The sequence below is a fragment of the Artemia sp. Qi Xiang Cuo genome, chromosome 6 (genome assembly GCF_049724085.1).
Source record: "Artemia sp. Qi Xiang Cuo chromosome 6, ASM4972408v1, whole genome shotgun sequence".
NCBI classification, from domain to species: domain Eukaryota; kingdom Metazoa; phylum Arthropoda; class Branchiopoda; order Anostraca; family Artemiidae; genus Artemia; species Artemia sp. Qi Xiang Cuo.
In genome coordinates this window covers 55,446,843-55,473,248 of record NC_142799.1, presented here as the reverse complement: position 1 = coordinate 55,473,248, position 26,406 = coordinate 55,446,843, and the positions used below count along the sequence as shown (strand labels likewise).

Below are 26,406 nucleotides of genomic sequence, written 5' to 3'. Positions count from 1 at the left end.
CATAGATTCGATATAACCACCATGGGAAAAATACAAATTCTTCCTTAAAGTTGTGACCCTTTTAGATCGTTTTAGTGGCTAGAAATGTTAATGTGCCAGTTAATAAAAAAAAAGTATGTATCCGATTTCTAAGCCGGGCCTTGGCGCTTGGCATGTGGGTAGGGGGTTTGAACCCCCTCCGAAACGTTTGTCCGACTTGCAAATACATAACAAAAATGAATATAAGCGCGTTTTTGACGCGTTCGACCAAGGTCGGCTCAGTTATGCGTGCAGATATCGACTCGAGTTGTACCTGAAAACAATGTCCTTACATGTATTCTACTAGCTTGCATAATGGATGTCAACTTTACTCAATATTCTTGCTATTAGAGTCCTATTCGAATCATAGGTATCACTTATTCAGCATGGCTATTCAGAATCGGGCCACTTCCCAACATGAAGCAAATGTCCTGCAGTTGCGAAAAACAAGAATGACAGAGTAAGTTCGGCACTGCTTTGTCATAAAACAATTCAAAATACAATTGCAACACAATTAAATAAATAATGCCACATATACATACATTCCTGTCCACATGCGTCAACTAAAATATACAAAAAAAAGAGTCAAAAAAAATTGAAAAACCAACTGATCAGAACATAGACTAATAAAGAAAAGATATACAAATTGTGATGACTCTAAAATGAGATAATATAAGGGTGTTAAAAGAAAATTAAACATACATAACTTAAAGGGAATGAATCTCAAACCAGTAGCTCTTAACAAATCTACCTAAAAGGTTTGTGCTTAGTTGTCTAGCCCAAGGAGGAGACATGTAATGTCCCAGAACAGAGCGCATTGTGAATGCTTTAAATGCCCTCTTACAACAATTCCTTAGTATTTCCCTCTCCTTTTCATATTTTCTACAGTTGAAGATGATGTGACGTACGTCTTCGTACACTTCACATGTGTCGCAGTTGGGGGAAGGGGTCATTTTCCAATGGAAGAGTGTTGATTTAGTCCTTGCATGGCCACATCTAACACGACAGAGACAAGTTGAAAGGATGCGAGATTAGAGGTACATTTCTTTTGATGGCTGCTTGTAATTATACAGATCCAGGACCTGGGTATGGAAAGAACGGAGCCAAGCCTCTTCTTCCTCCAAAATTTCTGAACTAATTGAAGACAGGAATTCAGGTCCAGTAATAGGGGTTTGAGTGATCAGACCCAGATGGGAGGCTTGTTTTGCAGCCTGGTCTGCCAATTCATTTCCTTTTATACCACAGTGTGCTGGGACCCATATAAATAGAACTGATATACCCTGTCTTGCAAGTTGTGTAGTCAGAAGTTCAATCTCCATGGCAACATTTCTTGCTTGGTGTTGCTGGTGTGAAAGGTAGTCCAGAGCTGACAGTGAATCAGTGCAGACAATATACTTCCGATTTTTGGTCTCTGTTTGGCTTGCTATGGCTTGAAGAGAAAACTTAAGTGTTGCAAATACATAACAAAAATAAATATAAACACATTTTTGATGCGTTCTTTAAAGGTTGGCTTAGTTGTACGTGCAGATGTTGGCTTAGTTGTACCTGAAAACAATATCCACCACATTATTCTCCCATTTTGTATAATGAAAGCAACTTACTAAAAATTCTTGCTGTTACGAGTCCTTTTCGAATCATAAATATAGCTTATTCAGCATGGCTATTCAAAATCGAACCACTTCCCAACAAAAGTTAATTTTTTGCAGTTGCGGAATGCTAAAATGACAGGAAGTTGGTCAAAAGCCTATATCCAAATTTCAAGATAGCCATTTCACTTTGAAGCAGGTTCGCAATCATCAGCAGCTCACAGTACATACTTTCACAGTGACATGGTCGGGACAATATTCCAAGGGCAACTTTCCTAGCTAGTTTGTTATCCATCGTTCAAATATACACTTTTGTAGAAAAGATGTACATTTTGTACCTTATAAATTTATCGTTGAATCTTGCGAGAAAATTTTACATTTGACGCTGCATTTATTCCAGACGTATTTTCCAATTAGTTTTGTTGATAGTATAATAATGGCACTTATTAACAAGTCAAACAATTTACCTAATTACAAAATCTTTTAGAAGAAAATAATTTTTAACACTGAAGGAAGTGGATAAAATGGACCTTAAAAATAAGATTTACTTCAAAATTTCGTTTTTTTTTATATTCAATATCCAAAAAGCACGATAGTTACTGTTAACAATCTATTTATTTTTGCATTTTACCTAATAATTACAACTGGCAGATACAACTGGTTCAAGTTTTTTGAATTGGGTAAATGAGCTGATAGAAATATCTGACGTAAAGATAATGAAAATAAAGAATAAAATAAACAATAAATAAATAATTTTAATGGAAAAATCCCCCAAATCATTCTGTAAAAATTACCATCCAGTCGGTAATATCCATTGCCTCCCCCTCCCCCCCCCCAAAAAAAAAAAAAAAAAACAATGACAAGTAACGCGTCAAAAAGTTACAAATTTTGATTGCTAACTACGTGTCGAACTAGCGTAACTACTGATCTTAACAAAATCAAAGGATCAAGTCTGTGATTGCTTGCACTGCCAGGACAACAAACTTGGACCATTAACAAGGTTAACAAAAAAATGGGTGCATAGCGCTTATTCAGCGCTAATGCAGCGTTTCAGCTATTTGTTGCTGTTTTTTTTTTTTTTTAAATTGTGTATTTGTTGCAGTTTGGTTCAAGTTAAAGCTACTCCAGACCTGCTTCAATTTCTGTTATAACTTTTCACATTATTTATCTGAATATGTTGAATATTTATTTGTCTAGATGTCTTTTAATTTTTTCTGAATATGTATTCATCTGAATGCATTGATTCAAAATTTACCTATTCTGAGTTATTCGAATAATTTATTCTTATTTTCACTTTTCTTCTTTTTTTACTTTTTGCATATGGTAAATCAACTACCCTGAAATTATACTTTACTGTATAATACTGTGCTCTATTTATGTTATAGTATGCTGTTAAAATTATATTATACTGTTATACACCGTGCTACATTATTATGTAACTAAGTGACTAGCCGTAATAAGTGTAATAAGGGAAGAACTCTAATCATTTCTTAATTATTTCTATGCTCTCATAAATCCGCATCATTATCTTTAAATCCAGGAAAGCTCTAAATCTGTATTTGGGGCCAAGGATTTGGACTAAAGGGTGATTAAAAGAAGCGTAATATAAGGTAAAACTAGATTAGTTTCATTAGTTATCAAATGTTTATGTAACATGTTTAAAATGTATCTTTTTTCTCCTTTTATTGCTCTTTCGTTTTAACTTTCATTGATTGTAGCACAATCGTTTGTAGGGCCGTGTTGAGTGGCAATCTTTGTGTGGTAGAAGGAATTTTGCTGTGGTTCAAACTTGGATTTTACCTGGCAGAGTACCACAGAGAAAAAATAACAAACTATGATTTAGTTGGCACAGTTCTTAATCAATCTGTGAATTGTCTTGTCCGTGGAAATTTGCCACCTGAGTTGCGTTTACTCCTTCTTGATGTAAGTTCTTTTCTAAAAACAATTTTTTTTTCTTTTATTTTTTATTAAATTTTATGATTATTTTTATTTTTTATTTAATTCATTATAATAGAAATTTATTTGTTTTTAATTTATTGTAATTAATATTTATTAATTATTACCACTAATTTTTAAGTATTCTTTTTTTTCTTGATGTAATTTTTTAAATAATTTTTTTAATTATATTGCTCCTAAACTTTTGATAATAGAGAAATTGCAATTAGCTTCACAAATAACATTTTAAGGAAGCAAGATTGAACATTTGCTGAGCGTTTTCATTTGTGTAAATAGTAGTGTTTAGCTATGTAAAAAAAAGTCTTTCTTATGTATTAAACTGTCAAATTATAGGAGGAAATAATTTGTCCCACAATTGAGGATATAGTTTTGACAGAATTATTTTAAAATTTAATATGGTGTTTTGAGAGGAAGGGTTGGCCGGGAGGGAAGGGTTGCAAGGGGGATGATTAAGGTGGGATTTGGTGGACAAATTTATGGGAGGAGGAATGGGTTATTGATGAGTAATGAGAGACTAGATATGTCATTATAAGTTATTTCTCATGTTTTAATTCATCTATTACTATCTTCAATTCAGCTATTTGTTTGTTATTATTATTTATATTCATTGGTCTTACTTATATTCTTTTTGTAGTTACTTTATTTGGATTTAGCTATAGTAGGTATGATTGAATATTTGATTAAATAGGTAAGTAGCTACGTGGACTTCCGTACGGCCTGAAACCCTCATCGGTTTCTCTCCAGCGCGAAAGTGTTGTATTCTATTTATTAACTTTTGAATATTAGAAATACAAATTTGAACTTTAACTTGATTAAACTGTCAAAAATGTGTATAATTTCTTGTAATTTTTCTTTTTTTTTTGGAAAGGGGGGATTTAAAGGGGAGGACTATGACCTTTTTTTTCATATACGTTGACGGTTTTCGGATATTGTGTAAAAAGTAAACTCAACATTGTTGAAATTTCAGCTGATCATATTTGTCAAAACAGAACCACAAAATAAAAACACTGTAGAAACTTACTTTTTAATTTACTTCATTTGTTTTTGCTAATACTTCATGTTCGCTTCGTTTATCTTTTGTATCTTTGGTTTTTATTTAGAACAATGGCCTATTCTGTTAATTTGTTAAAGCGTAAGATTAAAAAATTGTATCTATTTAGAAGTATTTCAGAGGTCGTCTCTTGTCGATTAGGTTTGAGACTTGTGAAACAAAATTGGAAGATGGAACCTGTTGTTTAGTTTATTATTATTTAGGAAGAGTTTAATTTTTAATTGAATAATGGAATCAGATGGGACCAGCCATGTTGTTTTGGGCTGAAATCGTAGACTATTCTGGCTGAGGTCACCGTCGGCATGCAAAGGACGTGTCCGAACCACTTGAGAGCGCGCTGCTCTACTTTGACGGAGAAAGACATTTGGTAGGTGAGCGCAAGCTACCATGCTTTGCTTACAAAATTATACCACTGAAGTCCCTCACTCTGAAAATACAGTTTTGTCTGAAAGACGTCCACCATGTTGAAGAGTGAAGACTTAAAGGGCCATGTTTCTGCTACACTGAACAGGACCGGGCTTACGGATGAGTTACGAATTCGTATCTTTTTTTGCCTAGAAATGTATGAGTGTTGAGCCTTCCGATGATAGACGAGGCTGCGTACCCCTATATGTATGGAGCTACCATTAGAAGGCACAAATAAACATTCAAATGGGAATAAATCCATTTATTTAAACAGTGAATACCGGTACAAAAGTCTAGATATTTCGATCACATATACAAAGATCATCATCAGTAGAAATTCTAAAGTATTAAAATTGAAACTAACGCATTTTTAAAAAACAAAATAGTTAAATTTTGGGTCATTTGATCCCCATTTAAAAGTTTATTTGTTAGTCATAGAAAGCAGTGTGGTCTGGGAAAAGGATACCTAATTTAAGGGGTTACATTGAAAATGCGTCGTATATATGTGGAAATGAGATCAACCAAGAATACAACTATAAACTCAACATTTCGTTTGCACTTATAAGACACAGAAGACTTTGCCACCTTCGTTGGAAATTTATTTTACATTTAGGCAAATTTACATAAAGACTTTGAATGAACCTGGTTATTGAACTCTCTCCGAAAAAAATCTAGTGAATAACCGGGAAGTTGGCTATTTCGTGAATGACCGGAAAATTAATTATTTTGTTTTGTATAAATATGTTAATTTCAATTTTAATGCTATAGTATTTCTACTGATGACATTCGCTGTATATGTGATCGAAATATCTAGACTTTTATACCTGTTTTCAATCTCTAAATAGATAGATTATCCCCATTTTAACGTTTATTTGCTCGTCATAAAAGGTAGCTTGGTCTGGGAAAAGGATACCTAATTTAATGTGTTACGTCGAAAATTAGACAGCATGGAGCCGAGGAAACAGAATTTTCTTATAAGTTCAACCAGAGCTCTGCAGACAGTTATTTTCTCAGGGAGTGAGACTGGGATTAGGGTCTCAATTGCCATTGTCTCAGCTTTGGACCATTTAATTTTCAGCCCCACTTTTGCTGCCTCTTACTGTAGGACTTCCAGGGCGTTAATCAGTTGGTCAATTGAGTCGGCAACGTGAGAAAGATCATCTGCGAAGTCGGTATCCGTCGGAACGCGATCTCCGAACTGCAGACAGAAGGAAAGGTGATTTGAAGTTCGTGTCATGACAAAGTCTATTACCCAATTGAAAAGTTCTGAGGTGGCCTTACACTCCTGGCGTACACCGCTATTTATACTGAATCTCGTGCTCCATTTGTTGTTGACTTAGCCGCAACTCTTCGTCTCTTTGCAAAGCTTTTTAAACAAATTGCAGTATTTGTCAGGTAGCCAAATTGATCTACATATCGGCCAGAGCGAGTTGTGATCCAACGAGTCGAATGCAGCCTTGAAGTTCACAAAGGCTATCTATACTTTTATCCCCATTTCTTTCATATTCTTTATAAATCGTTGTAAGGTAAAGATTTGTTTGACAGTGGATCTCTCGGGCGTAAATCCAGCCTGCTGGACTCTCCTCTTTCTTTGGGGGATACCCGTGCATCTATCTAGTAGGGTCATAACAACTAGATTTCCAGGCACTCAAAGAAACGTTATGTCTCCGTAGTAAATGCAGATTCTCTTGCTCCCCTTTTTCTTCTACAGGGGGGGGGGGGGTATAATTATGCCAGCTTGCTAGTCCCTCGAGATCCATTGCTAGGGCGTGCTCCAACCCGCCTTGTAAGGTTGAGGCCACCCTGATCAGAGTGTTTAGTTAGGGAAATTCTCATATCCAGAGATGCATGGTCAGTAGACATGATCTGCATCATTCAACACGAACTCCATCACCTCTGAATATCTCTTTGGGCGGTGAATTTTGGCTAAACAAAAAGTCAGCTTTTCTAATTCTTAGGTGTGATTCTTTTTCCGTTCCTTTGATTTTTATAAAAGTGTTTCTAATCTGGTATTGTTAAATATTGCATACATTACAGGAACTAGGGGTTGTAAAATTTATTCTGCACCAAATCCTCGTTTTTTTTTGTTTTTTTTTTTTTTTTTTTTTTTTTTTTTTTTTTTATGGGAAATTTACTCTTTTTTTAATTAAATACCATAGGCCTTTTTGATTTTGTAGTTGTTCCTGCAACACATATCAGTAAGATATAGCGGCTAAAGTTTTGCATTTGTATTGAATATCAAATTCTCAATATCCCTACTATCAAATTTCTACTGACTACTGTTAAATTTCAGGGTATTCTCAGACTAGCCGTATCAGGACTATCTCACACTTGCTACCGTCTAATTGGTAACTATTCAATGAAGTGCCTCAAAAGTCCAAGCGCAGAAGTTTTCAGGACTGGTACCAGCTTGCTTATGATCTTTTACTACACTGGTACGTTTTTCTTCCGTGTTATTTAGCCAGACAATAATTGGACTACCGAATTAACTCAATTATACAATCATTGTTTCCTCATTTTATTTTTTTTTGTTTGTCATTTTCTTCTTTCTTTGCCTGGAGTCCACAAAATTACGGAATTTTGTATTCTCTCTCTCCCCCTTCCCTCTTTATCTTTCTCTTCTTATCTCCGTATCTCTCTCTCCCATCCATTCTACCTCTTCCTCTCAATTTCTCTCTATAATCCTCTTTCTCTTTCTTCCTCTTTCCTCTTTCTTCCATTCTCCCTCTTCCTCTCAATTTCTCTCTTTATTTTCTCTTCTTTCTCTTTCTTCCTCTTTCCTCTTTCTTCCATTCTCCTTCTTCCTCTCAATTTCTTTCTTTATTTTCTCTTCCTATTTCTCTTTCTTCCTCTTTCTTCCATTCTCCCTCTTCCACTCAATTTCTCTCTTTATTTTCCTCTCAATTTCTCTTTATTTTCCTTAGCATTGTTGTTCTTAGCCTGTGAATATTAAATTCTGGGCAATTTAAATATTGATAAGAATTAAACTTAACCTCCCTTAGCATGAGATTAACTGTATAATTACTTTATATTTTGAGGACTACTTCTGCGCAAGCTCGATTGCAGTGCTAAGACGATTTAGAAATTCAAGCAGTTACTGCGTCTGTTGCGCTTACATAATGTGTTTCAAAATCGAATTAAAGTGAATTAAAAATTAATCCATCAATAAAGTTTGCGTCTTTATTCTTTTCACCTTTGGAAAGTCGAGAAATCAATTTTATTTCAGTTGATTGTATCGTTGCAGTGGTCTTAAATCCTAGTAGAAAAGGTACTTCCCTCCGAAAAAAAAATCTTGAAAATAATAAATCTTTAAAAATTAAAGCAAAATAAGTACGAATTAAAGTGAATTAAAATTAATCCATCAATAAAGTTTGCGTCTTTATTCTTTTCACCTTTGGAAAGTCGAGAAATCAATTTTATTTCAGTTGATTGTATCGTTGCAGTGCTCTTAAATCCTAGTAGAAAAGGTACTTCCCTCCGAAAAAAAAATCTTGAAAATAATAAATCTTTAAAAATTAAAGCAAAATAAGTGTTTAAAACTGAAAGTAAATCAAAATGGAGTTACAGTAGATAAGGAAAATTAAAGTAAAATTAATAAACTAAAATAAATTGACATAAAAGTAAAGTAATAATTTTTCAAAGTTTTTATTAGTTTTGTTTCTTATTGTAGAAACTGCAAATCAAATGGAGGGAGACATCTTTCCCAATAGAGACAAATTCAACAGTACAATAGTGCAAAAACATGACTAATCTTTTTTTAGAGAGAGAGAGAGAGAAATTCATTTTTATTAAAGACCAATATTCACAAAAAAAAAAAACATATCAAAGAGACTTACCACGGGAAAATCTATACAGATTTGTTTGTGGCAGGACTCAATATTTTACTCACATACTACATATATTGAAAAAAATGCAATTATAAAAATAAATAATAAATAAACCTCATGGGAACCGCGAACTAATACTTACAGAAGATAGAAGACAGAATACAGCCCCCCTTACCCATCCTTATTCATTAAGAAATTCTTTATTTTATTTTTAAAAGAGGACACACTCTCAGCCATCCTAGTGCTTTCCGGAAGACTGTTCCATAATAGGAACGAAACCTTTTACAACTTCCTTTTTCATACAATGACAATTTGAATATATTTGAAAGTTTGTGACGATTGCTAATTGTAAATATTTTCTTTCTGTTTACAATATGACTGTTAAGAAAAAAAACGGTGAAATAAATAATCAGAATGAAATTTTAAAGAATCTACACATTAAGTTTACTTAGGGGCATGCACGAAGCAAGACGGGGGACTCCCAGTGGACTCTGACGTCACTAAAACGTTTCCTAAACGGCATGGGAACCCTTAAATAAGGTTCATTTTTGAAAGGTTTATTGCTAATAATATATAAGTTAAATTAGCTGCAGATATTTAAATGGAACAGTAGAACAAATCGTGCCTGTCCAAAATCAAACAACGAATACCTTTTTGACGTTTGATTTGCTAGTTCTTTTAGTCTGTCTTGCTTACTAACAACAGAAACGCTCAAGAATTGCAAATCAGCTGTTTCGGCAGAATATTTATGCAGTTTTGATTGTTTTTCTTATAGCTTAATAAACTCAGACAGTCAGTTTAGCCTTTTTGCTACCTTCCCCCCTGATAAACATTATTGTGGTTTGTCCGACCATTAAAATAGTTAATTAAGGAAAGTTTCCAACATAAGTTTATAGTAATTTGTGTAATAATTTCAGGATTTCATTACTCTTCTTGTCAGGATGAAAGAGACGAAATTAATCTACTCTCAATGGAGTGCATAGGAGTATTGTTTGATCGGTAAGACTTCAGTATTTTTGTGTTTTAAGAAATTCAGTTTTATGAAAGAAGCCAAAACTGTCGGTGTTGCCCGGGAATTTGTATACGGTTATTTGGTATCATTTTTGTGATTTTTCAGTGCTTCCTGGTGTCATTCTGCCATTAAGCATCCCCCCTAATCGTATCTTGACCCTCTCTCACCATTTTTGTAATTTTTGGTTCCTACCGCAAAAACATACTGAAAAACGTGGTTCCGTATAGTTTGAGCTAGAGCATGCAAAACAACCGTGGGCAAAACAAAACTATTCAATTGTTAATAGATCTTGCATATCTTAGGATTCAAGAAAACTTTGGTGAAAAAATTGTTGGCATTATTCATGAAAAGTGAGGTGTCCGGGACTCGGTGGTTTATTGAAAAATGGGGATTTGACAGTGAAGTGCTCACAACTATAGGGATTAAAATTTCTGAAAATCACCTCTTGAGAACCTGTTAACACCTAAGACTATAAATGTTTCCTCATTAATGAAAATTGACATTGTACAAAAAAGAATTAGCAGCATCAAACATTAGCTTACTGTGGCATAGTCTCGCCTAAGAAGAAAAAAAAAACTTAGAAGAGCCAATCGAATAAATAATTAAAAATAACATGTAGTATATTGTATATTGTATATTATATTGTATATTGTACATTATAGTATATTGTGTTATAGAATATTATACAATATTCACCAACAAAGTTAACAGTATTAGTATAATAATTGAGGAATAGCTGGCCTAATATATATATATATATATAAAAAACACATTCCATTTTTTATTCTCCCTCGCATTTTTATTATTCCCCCCCCCCTCCATAAAAATATTTCTTGTGTAATTGTCTAGTAAGTATTGTTAAATAAGATAGATTTATTTACAGGTTTAAGAACGGCACCACTGTTGAAGCAGCGATGATTGCTAGCTTTATTGGCTCTTGGCTATGTGAAGTCCTTACTTTGGAGATGGCACTAAACAGAGCAATCTGCGAGTTTTCTTATATAGACAGAAACCGAAGAATACAAATGGCTGAAGTAGTTGATCAGGTGCTAATATAATTAAATAAAATAATGAAGTAAAACAAAGAAATAATATTAGAAAACTAAATAAAAATTAAATAATGATGAAAATGATGTGAAATCAAATATTATTGCTGAAAGTTAAAAACTTGTCAAAGTACTAATAAAAAGAATCAAATACGAAAAAAAATCCTAAACTCCATTTGTATTTAAAATAAACTGAACGTATAATAGTGGTTAAAACCGTTACTTAAGACAGTAAACTTAAAAAAAAAACAGTCTTTTCTGAAAATACTTATAAAACTCTGATTTTATATTTTCATATACTTGTTGGAGAGTTTTACTTCCCCAATTGATTCTGTGTTCTCTCATTGCCTTTGCTCTGCTGGTTAGGACAAAGTCCATCAAAATGATCTATATAATTGTGGATAGGATGTAAACCTGCTTAACGCCTGACATAATATGAAATCAGCTACTAACTCTATGTCCTACCTTAACCGCAGCCATGTTAAGTTCGTGCATAGCCCTAATCATTTTAATGTATTTATCTTGTATATGATACAAGGATAGAACCTTTGCTGAATAATCAAACGCTTGCTCATAATCTATAAAACATATAAATCTTCAAAATTTTCCGAAAATACAAAAAGTTTTCAGGTAGTAGTAAAGATAAGTATTAAAACCTTAAAATTAAAATTCACCGATAATACTATGAATATACAAATAAGACCTAAATTTTCTTCCGGTTGTCTAGGACAGTTGTATATTTTACAGTCTAGCTTGCACTAGAGAACGTGAGGCCAGATGAGCTAGATGTATTTTCGAGGCCACAATCTGGCGCTCCAAATTTAGCCAAAACATATAAATTGGGAGATTCAATGGTAAAACATAATGAATGTAGAATTTAGCCAGATGTGCAGAGATGCCACTAGCCAAACTGGTGAGCAGAAGTGGGGGCATATTAGACAAATTTGCTGTTCAATGAGATCCATACTTTGATAAAATGTGAAAAGTTTAGGTTAGAACCACTAAAATAGTAATGAAAAACTTTAAATTCAATTAAATATCTTGCTTGAAATTGAGCCTTTGGACTCAGGGCCAAGAGTATAGTTGTATTGTTAATTATAATTTTTATATTATTTTAAAATAATTTTAAATGACTATTATAATTTTTAAAATAGTAATAATAAGAGCAGTAGTTAACTATCACCAGCAAAATCAATCTGTAGCACTCTAAAACCATCCCTTCCGATATTGTGCTGCTGACAAAAATATACCAACAAATATGAGGTAACAAAAACAACATAATAATAACAAATATAAGATCTGAGTAGGTAAAAAGTGATACCGTGTAGGGAAAAATACTTACAGAAATATTTCACACACAACAAAACTGCGTGATGTAATGATCCAAAAGCAAATATATTCATAATATTAACAATAATAAATTATAATTACATAAATTAGCACAGATAGAAGTTGGAGTATTAAACAAACAGTTTTGGCATTTTTTCCTGTCAAAATTGTTTTTTAGTTGGTAATGAAAAAATGCCAATATATATATATATATATACATATATATATATATATATATATATATATATATATATATATATATATATATATATATATATATATATATATATATATATATATATATATATATATATATATATATATATATATATATAATCTATATCTAATTTATAAATAGTTATCTCTGGTATCATGTTTTGCAAAGAATCTTCGAGAAGAAAGGGTAAATAATTTTTGTATTTACACTGCCTTCAAATTTAAGATGTTTACGAAACCAAAATATATATAAAAAAAAAATGAAGTTTTTTTTATCAGACAATGAATATAAACATATAAAAAATTATTTATAAAAAAAGTAATAATAAAATCCGTTATGCTTTGGCTTCACATTTGGAGGCCTTTATCAATGGAAAAGGCGAAAAGAACAGAAAAGAAAAAACTAAAAACTTAGCTTAAACATAAAAAGACGACACTGTATAAAGAGAATTAAAATCGAAAAATAACTCACCTTTTCGGTTTTTGTGTTTTTCGTTTTGTGTATATTTGGTTTTAGGTATATTTTCTTATGTTTAAGCTATTTTTTTTCTTTTACTATCTTTTCCTTTTTCCCGTTGATAAGTTTTTTCGGATGTTAAGCCGATTAATTTTGCATAAATGGTTAATATTTACTGTATTATTAAAAATTTCACCCGGTTTTTTTATATATTCTTGTTTCATTTTAATTGTGAAAAGAAGGATCCTTGTTGGGCATCTGAGATTTTAGCATTCGAAGTCAGATTTGGCATTAATAGTCTAGAGGCTCTAATGCTCCCATCATAATGTTATGTTGGAAATATTTGTATTGAACAAAAAAAGAAGATATTTTTATTTGCAAAACTAGCACAATCAGGGCCGGATCCAGGATTTTTTTAGGGGGGGGGGACGCAAAATAGGTTGATCCGATAAACTTGTGTTAGGAGCAAGTTTATTTAACGCAAACTTGCGTTATTAAGTAAATTACACTAATTTAGACTACGTTACGGAGGGGGGGAGGTGCCCCGTCCCCACTGAGCACAATCAAGTATAAATGTTGATACTGTCCTATTTACGCTGAGATTTTACTAATACTTAAGACTTATTTAGCGCTGATTATAAATCAATCAGGAAATGTTGAGATAGATACCCAACACAATCAAAATAAACTATGCATGCTGGATGTCAAAAGAGAATATCTGCAATATTTTTCAGAAAAGGGGCATGTTTGATCCTGCTTCTTTAAAAAAGCCTAGTGTATTAAAGTGAAACTTTGAAGAAATAAAACTTTCAAAGCATGTTGAGGAGGATGTTGAAAAGTGGTCGAAGGACAACCACCCCCCTTCTCTCCCATGACTTTTAGTGCCCTTCCCCCTCCCAAGAAACCTGATCAAAATTTTGAAATGGCCATTTATGTTCAAAATAGTCTAAAGGTCAAAAACTATGACGTAACCCTCCACAGCCCCCAAGGCAAACTTTGTAAGCTATGCAAGTGGCCTATTGTTTTTAAATAATGCTGGTTATTGGGAAAGGGGGCATGTTTTATCCTGAGTCTCTAAAAAGGCATAGGGTATTAAGGTGAAACTTTCAGAAAGTTTTGAGTGGTGTGTTGAACAAAATCAAACACACTTTGTGCAGAATGTTTGGCAAAAGGGTGCAACATCAATATCTAACGAACGACTAGGGGTATTAAGTTGAAAACTTCCAGTGAATTTTAAAGGGAATGTTGAAGTGGGATTGTAGGGCAACAATCCTCTCCTCTTGCCGTTTTTGATGTCCCCCTTAACACTGATATTATAACACTTATAATTCACTTATCAAACACTTCAGGGAGTTTTTAAAGGGATTTTAAACTAAGTCAAAAGACACTATGTGCATCCATGTTATTAGAAGGGCATATCTGCAATATCTTAGGAGTGGCTAAGTTTATTAGCTCGAATCGTATATGACCACTGCTGCTAGTACTACTAAGACTGGAGCTGTAACTACTTGTGACGGTGACTATTTGCAACTACGACTTCGACTACTTGGGACAACTTGGAAGTGTGAGTACTTGTGGCTGCGACCACTTGCGATGGCTACTGCCACTATTTGTGATTGCGACAGTGAATAATTTTATCTGATAGTTTGACTACTTGCAACTTTTAGTATTTTCGACTATTACTGTTTGTGACTGTGAATATTAGCGAATACAACTACTTGTTACTGTGACTGCTACTAAGGCTACTTTTAATTGTGAGTGTGAGTATTTGCAACTCCGACTTCTTACGACTGCAACTATTTGTGACTCTGAGAACTTGCCACCGTGACGACTTGCAACTATGACTACCTAATACTACAACTAGTTATGACTACGAATACGACAGGGAGAACTCTTGACTTCGACTGATATTGCTTGCAACTTTAACTACTACTATTAGTATTGCAATTTCTACTATTACAACTATAATTACTAAACTAAATCTAAAGAATTTAACTACATCCTGCTTGTCAAAATGTTATAATGCATTCAAGTTGCTGAAAGGGCTTATCTACAGGGCTTATCAAGTTGCTGAAAGGGCTTATCTTACGAATGGCCAAATCTGTTTAGTTGAAAATTTCAGTGAAAAATGAGGGGGATGTTGTACTAAATCAAAAGACACTGGGTGTACCTAAGCTGTCAAAAGGGCGTAACTGGGAGTACCTCATGAGTGGCTATGAGTACTAAGTTGAAATTTTCATGGAGTGCTAATGGTGATGTTAAACAGTATCAAAATGCACTATATGCATCAAAGTTGTCAAAACGGTTTATATTCAATATTTCGAGAACAGTTAGATAAGACCATCAAGTTGTTAATTGGCGTAGCTGCAATATGTTAGGAACAGCTATTAACTTGAAACTCTTAGAAAATGTCGGATGCTAAACTAAATCAAAAGACACTATCGGCATTCTGGTTGTAAAAATGGCAATATCTTAGGAATAGTTAAGGATATTAAGTTGAAACTTTCGAAGAAAGTTGAGGGGGACATTGAACTTAAGCAAAATACAATTATGTGCATCCCAATTTTCAAATGAGCGTATTGGCAATATCTCAGGATAGGCTAATGGTATATAGTTGAATCTTTCAGAAAATATTGAACTAAATGAAACGATACTATGTAAATCCAACTTGTCAAAATGGCCCGTGCAATAAGTGCAATATCTCAGGACATTTAAGGGTATAAAGTGGAAACTCTTAGAGAATATTGAGGGGGTTGTCGAAGTTGATCAAAAGCCACTGTGTTCATCCCGGTTATCAAAAGGGCCTACCTGTAATACCTCAGTCACGGGTGATGGAAGTTAAGTTGAAACATTGACGAATTGCTGAAATAAATTAAAATACTCTGACTTGAACTAATAACTTACAGTCAAATATTTTGATTTTTATACCAAAGAGGTGAAAACTTGAGAAATATTCAGTATATTAACCAATAATAAACTTTGGCAATCAAAAACGAACAAAAATTAGTTTTAAAAAAAACATTTTCCGAAAAAGAAGTTTTCCAAATAAAAGGTAAAAAACCATATTAAACTTAAGACCAGCTGAAATAAATTCCTATAATAATCCAAACTCAAAATGACAAGACACTACTATTAGAGAATAATTGAAACCCAACAAATGAAACTGAAATTAAATTATAGTATAATATTTGTTTATATTTATGATATTCAAAATAAAAAAGATTACAGCGAAACAAAATTTTGAATTGCTGAGTTTCCTAGAAATAAAAAATTATGTTATAATTCCTTTTTATTTATAGTGTTAAAAGATAAAAAACTTACAGTGAAATAAAATTTTGAATTGCTGAGTTTCCGGGGGTTAATATCATTATAGTGTATAACTTGGTAAAAAAAAAAAAAAAAATAAATAAAAAAAAAATCCTATTTTAGTAACTGAGATAAATGAGCACTTGAACAAAGTTTAGACCTTACTCATCCATCGAATCACCTAGGACAAAACAGTACATCCAACCCAATATCCAAAAATCAAGTCCAGAATAGAGCAAATTCAGCATTAATAAGTGTAAATCATTGTCCCAAAACCAAGCCATAGCACCTTAAGTCTACAAAATTTAATATTCCCCAATAATCACCACATATCAAGGCTCCCCAGAGGAAAACTCACTTGCCTATACAGGTTTCGGCGCTTAAAATTTCCTACTCAGGAAAATGAGCACGCCTGTCATAGAACCATATGGCATGCCCCTATGTAGTGTCACCTGTGGAATATCTACGAACAATACAATACCCAAAAATACAAAAATACACCCCCAAAAATTTTAAAGTTTCCTGCACCACCGTTCACCTAGAACTGATTCAAAGTAAAAACTACCCAACTCTGAAAGAATAACAATTCAGCCAGTTTACCTCCCATCATTGCATAACCACAACTGTCTACAAAAACTCATTCACTTTCAAGCCCTACTTCTAAGAACTAATTTCAGCCTATCCTCTGTAACTAGGCACCTGCTTGTGTCGAAACCAACTCTAAATTAAAAAAAATATAAAGGGAAGATAAAAAATACACCCCACTAGCTGCCTCAAAAGATCGTTCAAAATGTCTTGATAATTTTTATTATACTTATTTAAAAGTTGATTATATTGAAAACTAAGTCTTTTAAATTGCCAAGCAAGTTTTTTTTTGGCGGAAAATTCTCTTACAATTAATTTATGGCTAAGTGTTTGACTTCTACTTTTAAAATCAATGTCACATAAAGAAAGAAAAACGAGCAAAAATGGGGTTTTTTATAGTTGGATAAGTTGGAGAACCATGTCATCTGATTTCGGATTTTAATTAATGCATTTCTTGCATTATTTAATTGCTGGTCCGTTTTGTTTTTGAGTGAATGAATTGTTTTCTTTTCTTTCTCAGTTGTTCGCTAGTATCCGTTGATGGCAGTTCATAATTTTTTGGATTTTGTGCAAATCGCGGATATTGGCAAATAACTTGCTTTTATGGTTGTTAGGTATTTGGTTTTAATTCTTTTAATTTTTGACTTTTATTGAATTTTATTCTTATTTTAATTTTTTGGTTTTTTCTTTGGTTTTTTGGTTCTTTTAACATTGACTTTCCACGTTTGTTTTTTTTTTTTTTTTTTTTTTCGGCACTTTCCGTGGATACATTACATTGTTACACGCTGAAGAAGAGAGGCGTCTGTCCTCTCGAAATATTCGCTTTGTTGTGTTTTTTCAGTATTTTCATTTGACCTATAAAAACCCCATTTTTGCTTATTTTTCTTTCTTTATGTGATGTCAGGCCAATGTGGTTTAAGAATTAAAATCAATGTATTTAATACAAGTTCTCGCATATCTAAATAGTTGGGAAAAATACGATGAATATATTATATTTGAATTAATATTACTTTTAGGAAATGGGAAATTAACTATTCCAATATTAAAATAATCTGTTTTATTATATATTTTAAAAACTAATGTATTATTAGGTGTAACATTAATATCTAAATCTAGAAAATGGTTATAATTGCCTTTCCCATCGTTGGGTTCCAGATTTAACTCTGGTGGGTATATCTTATTCGAAATCTCTAAAAACTCAATCTGATTGGTTCAAATGAGGACTAGATAAATCTTGGTATTCGCAAAGTCACTAATTAAAATAAAATCAAATATGTTTTTGTTTTTCTTTTTAGGTATTTTGTTATGCCAGGGTAAGTGGGCAAGCAGAAAAAATCTCCAATTGGGTTACTCTTGGCGCAGAAAGTTTATTTGCCAGAAAATCACTTTGGTACATTACTTGTATTTTTATACTTGCTTCGACGGATGATTTAATAAGGAATTTGAATATTGGCTCGCTACCCGAGGACTGTGATGATATATTTTATTTAGTATTCAATAATTTCTGTTCTCAAGTAAGATACTGCTTCTTTTTTTTTTTTACTCAAGTTTCTTGCCTAATTGAGTTGAAATGCTGTAACAGTTTTGAAAAATAAGCCTAAAGCCAAACAAAACAATTAAATCTGGGAGGAGGGGAGCATTTGTTTTTTTCGATTTTATTGCAAAAGTACCAAAAATATATTTTCTAAGTCTAGGGGACATTGACCAATTCTCCCATTGATGTGCCTCAGGGAATGATCTCCACTTATACTTTAACTTGGGGTTTAGTTTACCTTAGTGAATTTTTCACTTACATTTTTATGGATATTTCCAGCCTACGAACCTGTAATGCTAAAAAATAAAATAAATAAAAGCTTTTTAGAATTAGGGCCTATGAATTTGTCTAAAAAATTGTAATTAATCAAAGATTTGCCGTATTTACGTATTTACTTCTTTTTCCTCTTGCAGAAGTACTTTGAATATCAAGATTTTCCCATCAAAATTATTTTTTCGCGTCTTCAAGCCTAGGTCCTAAACTTGGAAACACCTTGGGCTGGAACTTTATTATATGGCCTAAAGTTTTGATATCCTGTTCATACAGCTGCAATATTGCACAAGAAGTAACGGTTTTGAGGTTTTGTTAGTTTTTTTCTTTCCCGCAAGTTTAACCGTCATTGCGATTCAACGGCTATAACGAAGTATATTAAGGAGGCTTATGGGAAACGCAACCATTTTGAGAGAAAGTCTCCTGTTTTTAAACAGCCATATTATTTTTTTATTTTTTTTTTTTTGGACTGGTAAAGTTTCCTGTCATTACTGTTATTGTTTATTTACTGTTATTCCTGTCATTACTGTTATTCATGTTATTCCTGTCTTTACGGTTATTCCTCCTGTCATTGCTATTTTTCACAAAAGGCGAGAATGTCTAGTCTTTTGGCACATTCATACAGATTGTATGCTTTCGAAAATTCCTTTACAAAAAGAATTTTCCGAAAAAATTAAATCAGAGTGCTTCATTATCACCTCTCATGGATCTTAAAAGATCCTTAAAGTCTCATGGACCTTACTTGGATTTTAGAAGCTAATTTAAAAGCTTTTTTTTACCGGAATTTGAGTTGTCTGAAGAGATCGGCAGCATGGTTGGCAAAAATGTTCGATTAAATGAAGGTCAGGTTCGATACCATCCTTCTCAAAGTTAGTTAGCTGCCATTCGGGGAAATTTTTAGCTTTTAAGTTCCAAGTAATAAACATGAGAGGTAATAATGAATCGCTCTAAAGCCAATCTATGTTAGGTAACTGTTAGGTAAATAGTAACTGTTAGTTGAAAAAAAAATGAAATAATCACCTGTTCCACAAATTTTGCTATAACTTTAAAAAATCGTTACTGACATCATTGAAGATATTCAGAAATCAAAATAAAGTTTTTTTTTATCTTCTAGTTAGTAAGTATAATGAGTTAGGACTAAATGACATCCTAATGTGTAAATATAAAATTATTGTTGTTGTTGTTACCTTGCCTTAAATCCTAGTGTTAAGTTGTGTTATTGTTGTTATTTTTATTGCCACTGCACTAGTCGGTTGGTTGATATTCTGCTTCCAGCTGCTGCAAGGCTGAATAACGAGCTTGTGTCCTGCCCCTACAAGAAAGACCCAGCAACTGAAATATTGATTCAACACCCTCTGCGATATCATTGGACCTCGAAAATCTTATCTTCTTTTCTTTTTATTTTTATTTTTATTTGATTTTTACTTAATCCGGCGTTATCAACTTTATTCTTTGTATCTAATGGAAGCAACAGTTTTATATATTTATATACTTATTATTTATATATTTTTGAACGGTCCTACGTATTCATTTTGTGGGATTAGTTTCCCTAGGAAAACCTGTCTGGTAAATTAAAAAATAAATAAATAAAATACGATGTTAACAGCCAATCAGATTCGCTCAACTTTAAATAGTTTTTCGCCAGTCTAAAAAATTAGTCTAATTTGTTCAATATTGAGTGCTAATTATTTCTGTTTTTTATTTTCAGATTAGTAAAGATCAAGCCAAACGATTGAAAGATATTGTGGATAAGAAGTTGAATGCTATTAAAATTTGAAGCTGAAGTTAATTTAGTTTTATGCTATATCCTTTTGTTGTGATTACCTCTATTTCTATCTAATGAAATCTGAGGTGATGACTATTTAGACTCTCTAGAGTCAGGACGCTCTTTTTAATATAAAAAATATTCAAGCCTTTTTGGTCACTTGTTTGTTTAAATATTTATTTTAGTAGAGTTTGACAGTATTATTCATTAAGTATAGTGCTATTGTTAGTGTGAAGTGCAAGGAGACCAAGCTTCGCTCGGTGAAAAGAAATATATTTTTTTTTATATTTTTGTCTAAATAACTATAACTTAATTTTATTTTATCCGGCTGAGACATGAAAATTGATGTTGTCAAGGTAACCGTCGTCGGTGTTGCGATCAAGACTTATAGAGATTTATCAGGAACTTTCAATGCATCTTTCCACACAACGTTATACGGTTGACGTTCGTTTTCAGGTGGAAACAGAACTTTCATAACTATTTTGTTGTTTAACATGGGAAAATCGTACCTACAACATACCGTGATTAAAGAAAAGTGTACGAAGGTTGATACCAGAAAATTCAAACATTTGCCCTTGAGGTTTATGCATGGGCATCGCAAACGCTGGTCGAAACACAATTTGATGTCTTTGTATTCTGCATCTCAATTCACCTTTGCTGGAATCGAGCGTAAATCGAGGAATGTGTACTTCTTGTTCAACGATTTCCCCAGTAATTATATTTGCTTTAACTACGTTGCTAAATAACTCGGTGACAATGAGGCGTGTTCAATTGCACATACCCTCCAAAATATCTAGATGACGCATTAGCATATTTTTTGTATTTTTCTTTAATTTTAATTCATGGGTAGCAAATCAGCAGTTTCAATCGAATTAATAAATTTGGGCCTGAATTCAATACCTACTTTCAGTTCGTCCTTAACAGAATCATGACTTTTTTACGAATTATATTCTCCTGATAGATAGAAGACAATCTCAGAATTAATATTACCGACTTCTTTGTTCAGCGGCACGAGAATAACACGTTCCTTCATTATATCGTTTATTTTTGACTTGCAAGGTGGTTTTTAACTACCTCTTCGATTAAATTACCAGGTAATTCTAGTGGTTTAATTACCATATCTTCAAAAATTACCACTAGAATTTGTATATTTAGGTAATTCGATTTTATTTAAGTCATTTCTTTGAAGACTTCCATTTCCCAGCGTCAGGTTATGCTTTGCGAATGCTTCCTGTGACGTTATTCGTATGAAAAATGTTTTTCATAATTAAGGCCCTAAACAAATTTTTCAAGGTTGCGAACAATCTAGATTCTTTTTTGACAAAGAAAAATGATAGGTACACAGGTACACCGAAAAAAATAGGTCTACCGGAAAACCAATGTTCAGACAAAAGGATAGTGCCTTTTCGAGAGAGAAAAATGTCAGGTAAATATACATATATACAATTATTATTCCTTTAGTAAGATTAGATATACTATTACTAGTAAGATTAGAATCTAAACCACGTTTAAAAAAAACTGACAAGTGAGGAAGAATTGCCATTGAAAGCTCATTCAGATATGATTACTTTTATTATGGTTAGTGTTAATGATAAAAGTTGTTTGTGAAAACAAATTTGAGGAAATTTCGAAAAATAACCTAAAACTCAACAAATGGTTTCTGATCGAATAAAAAATTGCACCAGTGTAATAACCATGGCTGAAAACTATTTAGGAGAATTACAGACACAAACAACTTCAAATTTTATTTATTTTCTCTCAACTTTTCACTTTAAAGTTCACAAATAATGAAATAAAATAAACAACACTTTTGCACCGAAGAAAAACCGGTACTGGTGCGTTATGGTCACTTTTATGCATTGTACAAGTAAACCAGTCACGAAAAACCTGCTAGACGGGTTAATTGCCCGGGTTAAAACGGGTTATATAAGCCGTATAACATAAGCCATATTTTAACTGGACGGGTTTAAAACCCGCCAGACCGCATTACAGAAATGCAATGCAAAGCGTGGTTTTCATTGCTTTTCCGATATTTAAACTGTTGTTTTTTGAGTTTTATGGGTGGAGAAGGTACCTAGGTTAGGTTAGGTTACGTATTTAATATATGCTATGCCTTACCCTCCACTCTCCTCCCCACCCCCTAATGTGCAAATATAAAGGCCAAATTTTTTTATAAACTATTATATATTCACCCTTTTTTTATCTTATTTTATTAGCATGAACCAAACTTGACTTTTTAGAAGTGCCCATATAATGCACCAATACCGAAAAAACTATGAGGGTTTGCTTTCGTGCGAAAGTCCATGTAAATGCTGACCTATTAAATTAATTATTTAATCAAATAACAATAAAAATGTAATATAGAATAATAAACAAATAGAAATAACAAAAATGAAAATGACCCAAATAGAAATACAAATGGATAAATAAAAATAATAACAAATCCATTCTCCATCAATCATCAATACTCAACTGGCTTACCGCATACATTTACGAGGCTAGACATATCCATCCGTGTACCAACTATTCAGAACATCATTAAAAAATATCTTGAGCACATTTACATACAATACACTTAATGAAGTAAAAATCTCCAGCATTTCCAATGCAAGATTCGGTTGTCTAACCAGCTCCTCCACAGGACCTAACACTGACCCTTATGGTACCCCAATCCTCACTAGAAATGCTGCTGAGGTCACATCACTCAACACTACTTTGAGAGATCTCCCTGTGAGATAGCTTTCAAAGCACTTTAAGCACTTTTCCACTGGTATTTCACGATTCCCTCCGACTTAATAGCGTTTCAAAATCAACTATATCAAATGCTTTGCCAATATCTATAAATACACACAAAGGTGGTTCTTCCTCTATCCATATTACTGATTCCACAAGCTGTTGCAAAGTATTCGTCCTCGAGTGTCCTTGACGAAATTCGATTTGGGTCTCACTCATTAAACTATTAGCCTGTAAGAAACTATAAACGTTGATAAACAACTTTGTCTAATAATTTGGAAAACAATGGAATAATAGAAATCGGTCTGCAATCCTCAATTCCCTTTTTAGGGCCATCCTTATGAAGCGGTATCACTTTCGCAATTCTTAGCTGATCAGGAAAACTGCCCTTTCCACGTGACAAATTTATAATAAAAAGCAGACACGATAGAATATAATGAATTATTGCCTTAAACGCTCGAAGAGATAAGCTGTCCATCCCCGCAGAATTTGATTCCAAAGATTTTATTATTTAAGCAGTTCATCGCTTGTACAGAATCAAAGGCTAATTCCAATCTCCCACCTCTATTATCACAAATGATAGTTTCCTGAACCTGTTGACATCTATCTTTTACACTGTTTTCTGCTTACAACCAATATTAGAGAAAAAAATTACCAAACTTATTCACAATTCCAGACTTATCTTCCAGCGCAAACCCCTCAAGTTATATTTCATCCCCTCCAATATCAGCATTCCTACCGGTCACTTCTTTTGTCAGTTTCCATTTTTCTTTCATATTTCCTTTACTATTTGAAAACGTACTACCGTAATATTTGGTCATTGCTTTCCGACGGAATTTGTTCACTAAATTATGCTGTTTTTTGTTTACAATTCATACAAATCATCGCTTTTATCTTCTAGATAACTTTGATAAAGCCCTATCCTTCGCTTTCTTTCTTCCAGTATTTCACTTGTTATCCATGGCTTACGGGGCTCCTGTTTTTTCGCTTCCATTATCTTAATGTGACTATCATAAATGGGTAAAATAACAGATATTAGATTATCAAGTGCTCTCGTAGGGGATTTTTCTTCAGAAAACAAATCGATAACACTAACTTCCTTTACAAATTTTTGAAGATTTTCTTTTTGATTAACCGTGTCTTTATTTTCTTTTCATTTGGTCTGTGCAAGTGTGACTTCATAATACTCACCAATGGAAAATGGTCAGAACCAGGAAAAGCCACAATATCAGCATAACAAAGCCTCAAATCAATAGAACGAACGAAAATATTATCAATTAGGGTTACGCTTTGTCCAGTAATTCTTGTTGGTACACTCACAATCAGGTAATGATCATTTGATTTAAAAAAATCAACATTATGACTAGAAAAGTCAAGCAGGTTAAAGTTAAAATCACCCATAACAATATGACTAGCTCCAGACGGCACATTCAAAATCAGCTGACTGATTCCTCCCACGAAAGCATCTAGTTGAGCACTGGGCGGCATATACATTATACTAACTATATTCTTTTTCCCCTTCTAATTGAAAAAAAAATTCAACCTTACCTTCAATCCATATACTAAGATCATCCATTTCAACCCATTCTTCTTAAAGAAGGGCACCACGACCCATCACCAATCAATTCTTGACACTAAGATCATAACCTGGAAATGAATACAGACAGAGAGACTGGTTTGAACTGAGAAATGTTTCACATAATTCTATAATATCAAAAGAAGAAGAAACTGCTTAATTAATTCTAAAATATCCAGGTACCTCGTAGTCACGTGGATATTCTAAGAACATAATCCCAAACTTACGACAACCGAAAATAATCACACATACTCATATGCTTTAGCTCAACAATCAGTATATCATCGTCACCGGCAATACCTCTCAATAAATAATCCTGAAGACTAAATTATCTTGATCAGATTCTGTGTTTTTTCACATAAATGAAAAAAAAAACAATACTTAAGAAAACAGAGGAAGAAGAGCAAACGGGGAACACACCAAATGCATACTAAATATAAAAAAAAAATGAATAAAAAAAGAGGTCGGACCACACAGTATGATTTCCAAAATTATCTCTTGACTCGCTCATAAGGTTGCGCTTACGTTTAGCATGGTTTCAGCTACAAGCAACTTATGCTGTTTCTTCGCTTTAAACACATGAGTAGTGTAGCTATAATACAAGAGAGAGGGCAGGTGGGAGATTACTGTAGTAATATAAGAGAGAGGGCAGGTGGGAGATTACTGTAGTAATATAAGAGAGAGGGTAGGTGGGAGATTACTGTAGTAATATAAGAGAGAGGGGTAATAGGACATTACTGTGTCAATTAAAGAGAGAGGGGTGATAGAACATTACTGGGTCAATTAAAGAGAGCGGGGTAATAAGACATTACTGTGTCAATTAAAGAGAGAGGGGTAATGGGACATTACTGTGTCAATTAAAGAGAGAGGGGTAATAGGACATTACTGTATCAATTAAAGAGAGAGGGGTAATAGGACATTACAGTGTCAATTAGAGGTAGCAGACAGTACCCTTTTTTATATTAATATATACAGGCGGGCAGTAAACATACCATTCAATGGGATAGTCATTCCAACAGGGCATTAACATGTATCATAAAAAAATTACCACGTCTAAAAATTCATATCTGTGGTTGGTTTTTTATGTTCTAATTAGAATCAGCCTACCATGAAAATTCGTGTTGTTCACGAAACAATGCTTTTGTTATTAAATTCCATGTTTTCTGTTAAAAGTCATGGCTGTTTTCATGGTATGGTGATTCTTTTCCTGGTATGAAGTTATGAAATTCTGTCTGTTAAGCAATATATTTAGGCGTGTTTTTTTTATGTTTGACCTTGAACACGGGTATAAAAGCTCTGACGATGAGTTATTCGAACTGTTATGGATGTTTTAATGCTGGACATGATTTTTCATTATGGTATGATTAGAAGCGTTGACAAAAATGATAGTGGAAAACCATCTGATGTACTGCTAGTTCCAATTCAAAGATACATATTTTTTTTTTATTCGAGTAATTCTCATCTGTGCTCGGTATAACGCGCAACTACCTTTTGAACAGTGTTGTAAGGTCCCCTACCCCAACCACAAGGACCCCTTCCCCCAATTTTTTGCCCCCCCAACTCCTGTCCCTAACCCCCCTCCCAAACCCCCTGATAACCCCCCCCTCCAACCCCCCTCCCTCCGACCCCCCCCCCCCACTTTTTTTTGAACATGATATATTTTTTTCAATTTTCTTTTTACATATATTAATATCTTTGAAATAAGAAATAAAATAAAATGTGTATGCTGGTCAT

The 26,406-nt window shown here is 33.2% G+C and overlaps 1 protein-coding gene across 1 annotated transcript in view; it reads left to right on the top strand.

Moving 5' to 3' along the window:
* Positions 1–20,505, top strand: part of htt (huntingtin) — a 277,075-nt gene extending 256,570 nt beyond the window's left edge. The window contains exons 32-37 of the mRNA XM_089091088.1: positions 3,338–3,527; positions 7,310–7,451; positions 9,761–9,842; positions 10,739–10,901; positions 18,090–18,308; positions 20,307–20,505. Coding sequence (XP_088947214.1) covers positions 3,338–3,527; positions 7,310–7,451; positions 9,761–9,842; positions 10,739–10,901; positions 18,090–18,308; positions 20,307–20,375 — 865 coding nt within the window. The 3' untranslated portion in view covers positions 20,376–20,505. The remainder of the gene's footprint in view (positions 1–3,337; positions 3,528–7,309; positions 7,452–9,760; positions 9,843–10,738; positions 10,902–18,089; positions 18,309–20,306) is intronic.
* Positions 20,506–26,406: the final 5,901 nt, after the last annotated feature.